The sequence below is a fragment of the Neophocaena asiaeorientalis genome, unplaced genomic scaffold (assembly GCF_003031525.2).
Source record: "Neophocaena asiaeorientalis asiaeorientalis breed wild unplaced genomic scaffold, Neophocaena_asiaeorientalis_V1.1 scaffold645, whole genome shotgun sequence".
In the NCBI taxonomy this organism is placed as follows: Eukaryota; Metazoa; Chordata; class Mammalia; order Artiodactyla; family Phocoenidae; genus Neophocaena; species Neophocaena asiaeorientalis.
This window is the reverse complement of record NW_020175023.1, coordinates 319,457-333,284: the sequence shown is the minus strand read 5'-3', so window position 1 is coordinate 333,284 and position 13,828 is coordinate 319,457. Positions and strand designations below refer to the sequence as shown.

The window sequence follows — 13,828 nt, the reverse complement described above, 5'->3', positions numbered from 1 at the left end:
GTGTCTGGCCTTACATTTAGGTCTTTAATCCATTTTGAGTTTATTTTTGTGTATGGTGTTAGGGAGTGTTCTAATTTCATTCTTTTACATGTAGCTGTCCAGTTTTCCCAGCACCACTTATTGAAGAGGCTGTCTTTTCTCCACTGTATGTTCTTGCCTCGTTATCAAAGATAAAGTGACTATATGTGCGTGGGTTTATCTCTGGGCTTTCTATCCTGTTCCATTAATCTATATTTCTGTTTTTGTTTCAGTACCATACTATCTTGATTACTGTAGCTTTGTAGTATAGTCTGAAGTCAGGGAGCCTGACTCCTCCAGCTCCGTTTTTCGTTCTCAAGATTGCTTTGGCTATTCGGGGTCTTTTGTGTTTCCATACAAATTGTGAAATTTTTTGTTCTAGTTCTGTGAAAAATGCCAGTGGTAGTTTGATAGGGATTGCATTGAATCTGTAGATTGTTTTGGGTAGTAGAGTCATTTTCACAATGTTGATTCTTCCAATCCAAGAACATGGTATATCTCTCCATCTATTTGTATCATCTTTAATTTCTTTCATCAGTGTCTTATAGTTTTCTGCATACAGGTCTTTTGTCTCCTTAGGTAGGTTTATTCCTAGATATTTTATTCTTTTTGTTGCAGTGGTAAATGGGAGTGTTTTCTTAAGTTCACTTTCAGACTTTTCATCATTAGTATACAGAAATGCAAGAGATTTCTGTGCATTAATTTTGTATCCTGCTACTTTACCGAATTCATTGATGAGCTCTAAGAGTTTTCTGGTAGCATCTCTAGGATTCTCTATGTATAGTATCATGTCATCTGCAAACAGTGACAGCTTTACTTCTTCTTTTCCGATTTGGATTCCTTTTATTTCCTTTTCTTCTCTGATTGCTGTGGCTAAAACTTCCAAAACTATGTTGAATAAGAGTGGTGAGAGTGGGCAACCTTGTCTTGTTCCTGATCTTAGTGGAAATGGTTTCAGTTTTTCACCATTGAGGACAATGTTGGCTGTGGGTTTGTCATATATGCCTTTATTATGTTGAGGAAAATTCCCTCTATACCTACTTTCTGGATGGCTTTTAATCATAAATGGATGTTGGATTTTGTCAAAAGCTTTCTCTGCATCTATTGAGATGATCATATGGTTTTTCTCCTTCAATTTGTTAATATGGTTTATCCCAATGATTGATCCGCGTATATTGAAGAATCCTTGCATTCCTGGGATAAACCTCCCTTGATCATGGTGTATGATCCTTTGTGTTCACTCTTTAAATGTTTGATAGAATTTGCCTGTGAAGCCATCTGGTCCTGGGCTTTTGTTTGTTGGAAGATTTTTAACCACAGTTTCAATTTCAGTGTTGTGATTGGTCTGTTCATATTTTCTGTTTCCTCCTCGTTCAGTCTCGGAAGGTAGTGCTTTCCTAAGAATTTGTCCATTTCTTCCAGGTTGTCCATTTTATAGGCATATTGTTGCTTGTAGTAATCTCTCATGATCCTTTGTATTTCTGCAGTGTCAGTTGTTACTTCTCCTTTTTCATTTCTAATTCTATTAATTTGAGTCTTCTCCCTTTTTTGCTTGATGAGTCTGGCTAGTGGTTTACCAATTTTGTTTATCTTCTCAAAGAACCAGCTTTTAGTTTTATTGATCTTTGCTATCATTTCCTTCATTTCTTTTTCATTTATTTCTGATCTGATCTTTATAATATCTTTCCTTCTGCTGACTTTGGGGTTTTTTTGTTCTTCTTTCTCTAATTGCTTTAGATGGAAGGTTAGGTTGTTTATTTGAGATGTTTCTTGTTTCTTAAGGTAGGATTGCATTGCTATAAACTTCCCTCTTAGAACTGCTTTTGCTGCATCCCATAGGTTTCGGGTCTTCGTGTTTTCATTATCATTTGTTTCTAGGTATCTTTTGATTTCCTCTTTGCTTTTTCAGTGATCTCTTGGTTATTAAGTAGTATATTGTTTAGCCTCCATGTGTTAATATTTTTACAGGTTTTTTCCTGTAATTGATATCTAGTCTCATAGCATTGTGGTCAGAAAAGATACTTGATATGATTTCAGTTTTCTTAAATTTGCCAAGGCTTGATTTGTGGCCCAAGATATGATCTATCCTGGAGAATGTTCCGTGAGCACTAGCGAAAAATGTGTATTCTGGGTTTTTTTGGATAGAATGTCCTATACATATCAATTAAGTCCATCTTGTTTAATGTATCATTTAAAGCTTTGTTTCCTTATTTATTTTCATTTTGGATGATCTGTCCATTGGTGAAAGTGGGGTGTTAAAGTCCCCTACTATGTTTGTGTTACTGTCGATTTCCCCTTTTATGGCTGTTAGTATTTGCCTTATGTATTGAGGTGCTCCTATGTTGGGTGTATAAATATTTACAATTGTTATATCTTCTTCTTGGATTGATCCCTTGATCATTATGTAATGTCCTTCTTTGTCTCTTGCAATAGTCTTTGTTTTAAAGTCTGTTTGTCTGATACGAGAATTGCTACTCCAGCTTTCTTTTGATTTCCATTTGCATGGAATATCTTTTTCCACCCCTCACTTTCAGTCTGTATGTTTCCCTAGGTCTGAAGTGGGTCTCTTGTAGACAGCAGATATACGGGTCTTGTTTTTGTATCCATTCAGCCAGTCTGTGTCTTTTGGTGGGAGCATTTAATCCATTTACATTTAAGGTAATTATCGATATGTATGTTCCTATTACCATTTTCTTAATTTTTTTGGGTTTGTTATTGTAGGTCTTTTCCTTCTCTTATGTTTCCTACCTAGAGAAGTTACTTTAGCATTTGTTGTAAAGCTGGTTTGGTGGTGGTGAATCCTCTTAGCTTTTGCTTGTCTGTAAAGGTTTTAATTTCTCCATCAAATCTGAATGAGATCCTTGCTGGGTAGAGTAATCTTGATTGTAGGTTTTTCTCCTTCATCACTTTAATATGTCCTGCCACTCCCTTCTGGCTTGCAGAGTTTCTGCTGAAAGATCAGCTGTTAACCTTATGGGGATTTCCTTGTGTGTTGTTGTTTTTCCCTTGCTGCTTTTAATATTTTTTCTTGGTATTTAATTTTTGATTGTTTGATTAATATGTGACTTGGCGTGTTTCTCCTTGGATTTATCCTGTATGGGACTCTCTATGCTTCCTGTACTTGATTAACTATTTCCTTTCCCATATTAGGGAAGTTATCAACTATAATCTCTTCAAAGCTTTTCTCAGTCCCTTTCTTTTTTTCTTCTTCTGGGACCCCTATAATTCAAATGTTGGTGTGTTTTATGTTGTCCCAGAGGTCTCTGAGACTGTCCTCAATTCTTTTCATTCTTTTTTCTTTATTCTGCTCTGTAGTAGTTATTTCCATTATTTTATCTTCCAGGTCACTTATCTGTTCTTCTGCCTCAGTTGTTCTGCTTTGATCCCTTTGAGACAATTTTTAATTTCATTTATTGTGTTGTTCATCGCTGTTTGTTTGCCCTTTAGTTCTTCTAGGTCCTTAATAAACGTTTCTTGTATTTTCTCTATTCTATTTCCAAGATTTTGGATCATCTTTACTATCATTATTCTGAATTGTTTTTCAGGTAGACTGCCTCTTTCCTGTTCATTTTTTAGGTCTGGTGGGTTTTTGCCTTGCACCTTCATCTGATGTGTGTTCCTCTGTCTTCTCATTTTGCTTAACTTACTGTGTTTTGGATCTCCTTTTTGCAGGCTGCAGGTTTGTAGTTCCCATTGTTTTTGGTGTCTGTCCCCAGTGGCTAAGTTGGTTCAGTGGGTTGTGTAGGCTTCCTGGTAGAGGGGACTAGTGCCTGTGTTCTGGTGGATGAGGCTGGATCTTGTCTTTCTGGTGGGCAGGTCCACGTCTGGTGGTGTGTTTTGGGGTGTCTGTGACCTTATTATGATTTGGGGCAGCCTCTGTGCTAATGGATGGGGTTGTGTTCCTGTCTTGCTAGTTGTTTGGCCTAGGGTGTCCAGCACTGTAGCTTGCTGGTTGTTGAGTGGAGCTGGGTCTTGGCGTTGAGATGGAGATCTCTGGGAGATTTTCACCGTTTGATATTACGTGGAGCTGGGAGGTCTCTTGTGAACCAGTGTCCTGAACTTGGCTCTCCCACCTCAGAGACACAGCCCTGATGCCTGGGTGGAGCACCAAGAGCCTGTCATCCACACAGCGCAGAATAAAAGGGAGAAAAAAAAGAAAGAAGATAAAATAAAATAAAGTAAAATAAAATTAAATAAAGTTATTAAAATCAATTTTTTAAGTAATAACAAAAAGAAAGAAGAGAGCAACCAAACCAAAAAACAAATCCACCAATGATAACAAGAGCTATAAACTATACTAAAAACAAAATAAAAAAAAAAAACAACGGACAGACAGAACCCTAGGACAAATAGTAAAAGCAAAGCTATACAGACAAAATCACACACAGAAGCATACCCACACACACTCACAAAAAGAGAAAAAGGGAGAAATGTATATATATATCATTGCTCCCAAAGTCCACCTCCTCAATTTGGGATGATTCATTGTCTATTCAGGTATTCCACAGATGCAGGGTGCATCAAGTTGATTGTGGAGATTTAATCCGCTGCTCCTGAGGCTGCTGGGAGAAATTTCCCTTGCTTTTCTTTGTTCGCACAGCTCCTGGGGTTCAGCTTTGTATTTGGACCCGCCTTGCGTGTAGGTCGCCTGAAGGCGTCTGTTCTTCGCTCAGACAGGACGGGGTTAAAGGAGCAGCTGATTTCGGGGGCTCTGGCTCACTCAGGCTTGGGGGAGGGAGGGGTACGGATTCAGGGTGAGCCTGCAGTGGCAGAGGCCACCATGACATTGCAACAGCCTGAGCTGCGCCGTGTGTTCTCCCGGGGAAGTTGTCCCTGGATCATGGGACCCTGGCAATGGTGGGCTGCGTAGGCTCCCAGGAGGGGAGGTGTGGATAGTGACCTGTGCTTGCACACAGGCTTCTTGGTGGCTGCAGCAGCAGCCTAAGCATCTCATGCCCGTCTCTGGGGTCTGTGCTGATAGCCACGGCTCACGCCCATCTCTGGAGCTCCTTTAAGCAGCGCTCTTAATCCCCTCTCCTTGTGCAACAGGAAACAAAGAGGCAAGAAAAAGTGTCTAGCCTCTTCGGCAGCTCCAGACTTTTTCCTGGACTCCCTCCCACCTAGCTGTGGTGCACTAGCCCCCTTCAGGCTGTGTTCACCCAGCCAACCCCAGTCCTCTCCCTGGGATCCGACCTCCGAAGCCCGAGCCTCAGCTCCCAGTGCCCGCCCGCCCCAGTGGGTGAGCAGACAAGCCTCTCAGGCTGGTGAGTGCTGGTCGGCACCTATCTTCTGTGCGGGAATCTCTCCTCTTTGCCCTCCACACCCCTGTTGCTGTGCTCTCCTCCGTGGCTCCAAAGCTTCCCCTCTCCACCACCTGCAGTCTCCACCCACGAAGGGGCTTCCAAGTGTGTGGAAACCTTTCCTCCTTCACAACTCCCTCCCACTGGTGCAGGTCCCATCCCTATTCTTTTGTCTCTGTTTTTCCTTTTTTCTTTTGCCCTACCCAGGTGCATGGGGAGTTTCTTGCCCTTTGGGAGTTCCAAAGTGTTCTGCCAGTGTTCAGTAGGTGTTCTGTAGGAGTTGTTCCACATGTACATGTATTTCTGATGTATTTGTGGGGAGGAAGGTGATCTCCACGTCCTACTCTTTGCCATCTTGAAGCTCCCCGCAAAAACAATCTTGAGAAAGAAAAATGGAGCTGGCAGAATCAGGCTCCTGGACTTCAGACTACACTACAAAGCTACAGTAATCAAGACAGTATGGTACTGGCACAAAAACAGAAATATAGATCAATGGAACAGGATAGAAAGCCCAGAGATAAACCCACACACATATGGTCACCTTATTTTTAATAAAGGAGGCAAGAACATACAGTGGAGAAAAGACAGCCTCTTCAATAAGTGGTGCTGGGAAAACTGGACAGCTGCATGTAAAAGAATGAAATTACAACACTCCCTAACACCATACACAAAAATAAACTCAAAATGGTTAAAGACCTAAATGTAAGGCCAGACACTATCAAACTCTTAGAAGAAAACATAGGCAGAACACTCTCTGACATAAATCACAGCAAGATCCTTTTTGACCCACTCCTAGAGAAATGGAAATAAAACCAAAAATAAACAAATGGGACCTAATGAAACTTAAAAGCTTTTGCACAGCAAAGGAAACCATAAACAAGACCAAAAGACAACCCTCAGAATGGGAGAAAACATTTGCAAATGAAGCAACTAACAAAGATTAATCTCCAAAATTTAGACACAGCTCATGCAGCTCAACATCGAAAAAAGAAACAACCCAATCCAAAAATGGGCAGAAGACCTAAATAGACATTTCTCCAAAGAAGATATACAGATTGCCAACAAACACATGAAAGAATGCTCAACATCACTGATCATTAGAGAAATGCAAATCAAAACTACAATGAGGTATCACCTTACACTAGTCAGAATGGCCATCATATTACCAAAAGTAAAATAGCTAGCTAGTGGGAAGCAGCCGTATAGCACAGGGAGATCAGCTTGGTGCTTTGTGACCACCTAGAGGGGTGGGATAGGGAGGGTGGGAGGGAGACGCAAGAGGGAGGAGATATGGGGATATATGTATATGTATAACTGATTCACTTTGTTATAAAGTAGAAATTAACACACCACTGTAAGGCAATTATACTCCAATAAAGATGTTAAAAAATGCAACAGGTGTTTAAGAGAAGTAATTATAAAGTACTAAGAAGAGTGTTACTGCCTTTTTATGCATATGAGCGTAAGATGGACATAGATTTGATGGTGGCAATTGGGTATATGGCTAATTCAGTGAGGGGGTAAAAAAGTCCTGCCAAGTGAACTAAGCAATAGGTGGATTTTGGCAGCATTAACCTCTCTGTATACTTACTTTATGGTTTCCATTTCTCATTGCAGCCGTGACTGTAGAGCTGAGGCAGTATTGATGAGAAGTAGTGTTTTCTGGCCAAAGAACAGGTTGTGGGGAGAGGAAAGGAAGTAAAGGATAAAAGCATAAGTAAAGTCATAAGGAAATGTCATTGACTTCTGCGAATACTAAGTTTCTAGCTGAAACATAGCGTAAGTATAGGAAAGACAAGGTTAGAAATGAAGGAGCCTGACCGGGGAGAGTCCTGAATGCTAGGCTGAATTTGGACTTCATTTATTAAGAATAGTTTATCACTGAATACTTCTGAGCAGGGAAGTGATATGATCAGAACTCGGTTTAGAATACTACATTTGAAGAAAAGTAGCATGTAGTAGATTCCATAAACTGGATGCTTATAGTGTTAATTAGTATTTATAGAATAAATTAATGTGTGAGCCCTCCTGATTCCCTGGAGAATAAGATGCACTAAAAAAGCTTAGCAGGGGCTTCCCAGTGGTACAGTGGTTAAGAATCCGCTTGCCAATGCAGGGGACACGGGTTTGAGCCTTGGTCCAGGAAGATGCCACATGCCACGGAGCAACTAAGCCCATGTGCCACAACTACTGAGCCTGTGCTCTAGAGCCTGCGAGCCACAACTATTGAGCCCTTGTGCCACAACTACTGAAGCCCGCACACCTAGAGCCCATGCTCCACAACAAGAGAAGCCACTGCAATGAGAACCCTGTGCGCCACAACAAAGAGTAGCCCCCACTCACTGCAACTAGAGAAAGCCCATGCACAGCAATGAAGACCCAACGCAGCAAAAATAAATAAATAAATAAATTTATTTTAAAAAGCTTAGCAGAAGAGCAGCTTTTCTCTGCAGATTTCATTTAAGCAAGCCTTTGATCTAAGAATACAAGAAGGTTGGTAGACGTACTGATGAAACACAACATGAATTTGTAACCGACTGCATGACCACACCTATAGCATATTGACTTATGGTCTTTTGTCACTTGGAGACAGGGTTCTAAAAACTTATCATAGGACTTTGTCTTTGAGAAGGTGACAGAAGAAGATTCAGTTTTCATTCCACAAATATTTCCCAGGTGCTTGTCATATTACCAGCACTGTGCTATAGGTAATTCAACTGTGAGCAAGGAGCTAACAGGCTACTAGGGGAAAGGGATGCATAAATAACTAAAACTGTGTTTTAAGTGATGTTGCTGAGGTGAGCCCAGATATGAAAGATATCTTGAGTGCAAATTTGTAAAATTATATCACCATGTATATAATTCCGCCTGTGCTTCAGGGGCAAGTTGCATTGGATCTTCGTTGCTGTGTGCGGGCTTTCTCTAGTTGTGGTGAACGGAGGCTACTCTTCGTTGTGGTGTGCGGGCTTCTCATTGCAGTGTCTTCTCTTGTAGCAGAGCATGGGCTCTAGGTATGTGGGCTTCAGTAGTTCTGGCTCGCGGGCTCTAGAGCACAGGCTCAGTAGTTGTGGCACACAGGCTTAGTTGCTCCGCGGCATGTGGGATCTTCCAGGACCAGGGCTCGAACCCATGTCCCCTGCATTGGCAGGCGGATTCTTAACCACTGGGCCACCAGGGAAGTCCCCAGGGGCAAGTTTTTAGAAATTTAGAAGTGTTGACACCACTTGAGAAGCTACAATTTTATAGTGAACTTTAAAAAGAGAATTTTTTATTTTCTAAGGAAGTATTTTTTAATTTTAAAATAATATGTGTGCTTTAAGGCTTATTTGAACTTCATAGAAAAACAAAAAAGAAGAAAAAATGTCATTCTCTTAGGGAAAAAAAATACATCACTATTTTCATGTTTGTGTATTTCCTTCTGGGCTTTTTCCCCCAGGATGGTATTTGTAGACTTCGGAAGAGGATACAACTGAGAGTTTAGTGAACATGAAACTAGCATTAGCTCTCTTACGTTTGTTTAGGCCCACACAATTGACAAAGCCCAGATTAAGGCAGAATACTCATCTGTTTCTGAATATATTCACAGAGGGCCCCTCCTGCTGAATGTGTAGGGTAGGAACTCAAGGGATTCATTTCATCATTCCCATTCCTCACAGGTGCCCCTGACCCCACAGCTGGGGCCAGCATTGATGATGAGAACTGTTGGCATTTGGACGAGGAACAGGTGAAAGAACAAGTGAAGCTCTTTCTCTCCCAGGGTGGTTACTATGGCTCTGGAAAGCAACTCAATTCAATGTTTGCCAAGGTAAGATATGAAAAGTTTTTTTTTTTTAAGTAAACTGGGCTCACCACACTTCTGGCTTCATGCGTTGTAGCTAGCTCACTTGACCTACCTGTACTGAATGCTTGAAAACTAACTGTGGGGAGGGGAGCTGAGCAGAGCAGACTTGAGCAGGTTGCATCCAGGGACCCCTACTGCCTCACCCTGGCAGTCCTCTTCCTTCTGCTCAGCTCTCTAAGTGAGTTAGCATTCCTAGGGGGATTAGTAATGAAGCTACCTTCCCTCTGCTTTGAACCCAAGGCTGCCCGATGAGGCTTTAAAGAGACTTAGTATTTTGGAACTGGGGACTCTTACAGCAGGCTTTCTCTCTCTTTTTTTTTTTCTTAACACCTTTAGTGAAATATAAATCACATAGCATAAAATTCACCCATTTTAAAAAGTGTACAATTCAATGGTTTTTAATATATTCACAGATATGTACAGCTATCACCACAGTCAACTTTAAAACATTTTCATTATCTTAAAAAGAAACCCCATACCCTTTACCTATCACTCCCCTATTCCCCATGCCCCACTCCCCCAGCCCTAAGCAACCACTAATCTACTTTCTGTCTCTATAGATTTCCCTATTCTGGACTGGCTTCTTTCTCCTGGAATAGTATTTTAAAGTATTTAAAAACACATCCATGCTGTAGCATGTGTCAGTACTTCATTCCTTTTTATGGCCAAGTAATATTCCATTATATGGATACCACACTTTTTGTTTATCCATTTGTCTGTTGATGGGCATTTGGATTGTTTCCATTTTTTAGCTATTATAAATAATGCTGCTATAAACATTCTTGCACAATGTTTTTGTGTGGACATATATATTTTCATTTCTCTCTAGGCATGGAATTGATAGGCCATATGGTAGCTCTGTGTTTAATCATTTGAGGAATTTCTAGACTGATTTCCAAAGTGGCTACATCATTCTACATTCCCGCCAAACAATGTATGAGGGTTCTGATTTCTCTATATCCTTGCCAACACTTATTATCTGGCTTTTTGATTCTAGCCATCCTTGTGAAGTGGTATCTCATTGCCCACAGCAGCCTTTCTTGATGCATGCAAAGAACTTACATACAGAACAAGAGGCCTTCTTTTTGGCTCTTTGGATATGCTGTGCTTAGTTACTTCATCTTCTCCTCCCCCTCCTCCCCTTCTTTCTCCTCCTACTTTGTCATGATGTGCAGTCACCAACTCTTGCCCCTCCTTATGTGTCAGGTTCGAGAGATGCTGCGGATGAGAGATTCCAATGGAGCCAGGATGCTGACGCTAATAACTGAGCAGTTTATGGCTGACCCACGACTCACACTCTGGAGGCAGCAAGGAACAACCATGACAGATAAGTGCAGGCAGCTCTGGGATGAGCTAGGTAAGTCCGCATACCTCAGAGAAGTGCTCTGTCTATCCTATCAGCTTGCCCCCTGGCAATAGTTTTAGTGAACATTTGCCATCAGTCATTACATGGATCTTGCTAAGTGAACTTTAGCCCAATTGGCAGAAGATTTAGGCTCTACAGAGGCTACCCAGAGTAATTCTGAACTCACTTGTGTTTCTTCCACAGCATTGTGCTTTGCTATTGACATCTGCATTCTGTTCCAGATGTTACCACATAGAAGCCTTTGGTGAGAGAAAACCTTTTGCCTTGGCTTCTGTTCCATGGCATTAGCCTGGCTCTCCGGATACTTACCAAACTCACTTTTCTTGCTTTCCCTGGGTCTGCTTTTCTTTATCACCCCCAGACAAACCTCTTAGACATAAGGCAGTTTCCAAGACTTGGGCCTTGGACTTCTATTCTTTCTCTATACTCCTTTGAGAACTCTGTTTTTTCAATAGCATGGCTTCAGAGTTTCCTTTATGATGATCTCATCCTCATCTTCTTTCCACTTATCTGAGTTCCAGTCTCATATTAGCAACTGCCCTATGACCATTTCTCCTGAAAAAAATCTCCTGATTACCTCAAACTTGAGAAACCCAAAAATGAAATCAGGGCTTCTGTGAAAAGAGATTCCCCTGAACCTGGCATTGGCACCACCATTTCTTACTCTACCAAACTTGTTGTCAAGCACTCATTTTTTGTTCATTCCCTACATTCAGTCACCAAATTAATTTGATTCCTTGACCTTCAGAATGCAATTTAGTGTCCATTCACACTTTTTACTTCCCATCACCACTGATCTGGTTGAGGGCCTTGGGACTTTTAGATTAAATTAGACCTGTGGCCCCCTGACTGGCTTCTCTGTTCTAGATTCTTCTCATCAAGGCCATCTTCTTTAGTCATTATTTCTCTTTATCATTCCCCTGTTCCAAGGCTAGTTTTGCAGGGCTAATACTCAGTTCCTCCCCCTGTTTGCAGAATCCTCCATACTCTGAACTCATATCCAAGTCATGGCCCCACTCTTGGGTTATACTGGAAAACTTCCATATGACATATTCTAAAAGTTCTGTTATACCTTCTCCATACTCCCTCCAGCCCAGAAAGCAACGACAAACTTTCCACTCATACAAAATAGCACAAGAAAAAAACTAAAGTTTAGGGGCTTCCCTAGTGGCGCAGTGGTTGAGAGTCCGCCTGCTGATGCAGGGGACGCGGGTTCATGCCCCGGTCTGGGAGGATCCTGTGTGCCGCAGAGCGGCTGGGCCCGTGAGCCGTGGCCGCTGGGCCTGCGCGTCCGGAGCCTGCGCTCCACAGCAGGAGAGGCCACAGTGGTGAGAGGCCCGCGTACCACAAAAAAAAACTATAGTTTAGGATTTTAGTGAATTCCCCTGAAGCATATACATAATAGTCTTAGGGCTAAAAGCCATGGGGAATGAGGCTTAATGACTCTGGGACTATACTTGGTTACTTTGGGGCTACTGAGGGTGGGATTTTGATTTGGGTGCTAAGGCTTCTGATATCACCTGGGGCACTAATGGCTTTGGAGTTCTCATTAATAATGAAGAGCTACATTATTGAGCGTTATGTGCCAGACTCTGTGTTAAAGATTGTAAACACATTGTTTCCTGTAATTCTCATAACAAACCTATGAGGTAATTGTGTGTTTGTTGCAAAGGAACAGAGACAGCTCTGGTTACTTCTGGATACAGAATAAAATAAAGAATTATAGAAAACTGTCTCTCTGACACAATCACACTTTCTGAAGTACAGGAATGTTGAACTATTAGTCTAAAGTTACTGGTCCAACCAGTTGTGACCAGGGTCACAATGCATGGCATGTTGGGAACAGCTTCTTATACTCTTTCCTCAGAAGGAATTGTAGGCATGGACTTCCTTCTAGGGTAACATATCAGCTTAGGGGAGACAAATGAGCTCCAAAAAGTTACTTGTTCAAGGTCACACACTAGTAAGTGGTGGCTCTAACACCAGAACCCCAATCTGTCTGAATCCAAATCAAACATCCTTCTGTAACATCTCCCTCAATTTCACCTTGTTATGTACTATTTTCCCCCAAAGTGCATGTTTCTTAAGAATTTGAAATTAGCCTTCAGAGAGTCAGTTTCATCTGAGGCCTGAATCTCTTGGGAATAATTTCTGTGACAATCATGGGATTGTTTTGTGGATTTGGGCTTGGCCTTTGGGGCAAAGGTAGGTAAGAGGAAGTAAGCAGAGCTAGATCCCAGTGCTTTTAATGCTTTTGTCATATACTTAGGTTCATTATGAAAAGCTCTTGATTGTGATATTTTCATATCTACGAAATTGCTATATCAACCTTCCAAGAAACTCTCAGCATTCTGCAAAGACAGTGGTTCCCAAACTTCTCAAAATAACCTGGAGTACTTGTTTAAACAGATTGCTGGACCCTGTCCCCAGAGTTTCTGATTACATAGGTTGGAGTAGGGCCTGATAATTTGCATTTCTAACCAATTCCCTGGGGATGCTGATGCCATGGTTCCAGAGACCACATTTTGAAAAACACTGCACTAAGAGAAGCCTTATTGGGTCAGACACTAGAGCAAGTGCATTCATGCTTCCCTTGACTACTCTGAGGGTTCCTTACTGGTCACAAGGCCTGCTTCTCTGGGGAGGGCCTCGACAGGGATTGTAGGAATTTAGAGGAGTGGGCTCACTACCTTCAGTTCCTAAACCAGAGATAACAGAAGCAATCAGACATGAAGTTTTCTCATCTCTCCATGTCTGTACACATATGCTTTTTTTTTTTTTTTTTGCGGTACACGGGCCTCTCGCTGTTGTGGCCTCTCCCATTGCGGAGCACAAGCTCCGGACACGCAGGCTCAGCGGCCATGGCTCACGGGCCCAGCTGCTCCGCGGCATGTGGGATCTTCCCGGACCGGGGCACAAACCCGTGTCCCCTGCATTGGCAGGCAGACTCTCAACCACTGCACCACCAGGAAAGCCCCCACATATGCTTTTAAAAGTCTTCTTTTAAAATCTATAAAGTATCTCTGCTCCCATAAAAGGCCACTCCTTACATACTTGCTCTGGTTCCTATGCCATTTCCTTTTCTCAAGAATTTTGCTCCTCAGTTACTCCTTTCTCTGGCGTCATTAATTTCTCCCTCAATACTGGATCAGTTCCATCAGCATACAGATATGCTCTAATAGTGTCAGTCTCAAAAACAAAAGTGCCTTTGATGGTCCCATCCCCCTCTAATTACTGCCCCATTGCTCTTCTTCCATTCAAAGCAACACTTTCTTTTATTTTTTTTTAACATCTTTATTGGAG

At 41.7% G+C, this 13,828-nt stretch overlaps 1 protein-coding gene across 1 annotated transcript in view; it reads left to right on the top strand.

Annotated features, from left to right (window-relative positions):
- Positions 1-13,828, top strand: part of ZSWIM5 (zinc finger SWIM-type containing 5) — a 68,899-nt gene that overhangs the window by 9,698 nt on the left and 45,373 nt on the right. Inside the window, exons 2-3 of the mRNA XM_024762922.1 lie at positions 8,975-9,123; positions 10,366-10,516. Coding sequence (XP_024618690.1) covers positions 8,975-9,123; positions 10,366-10,516 — 300 coding nt within the window. The remainder of the gene's footprint in view (positions 1-8,974; positions 9,124-10,365; positions 10,517-13,828) is intronic.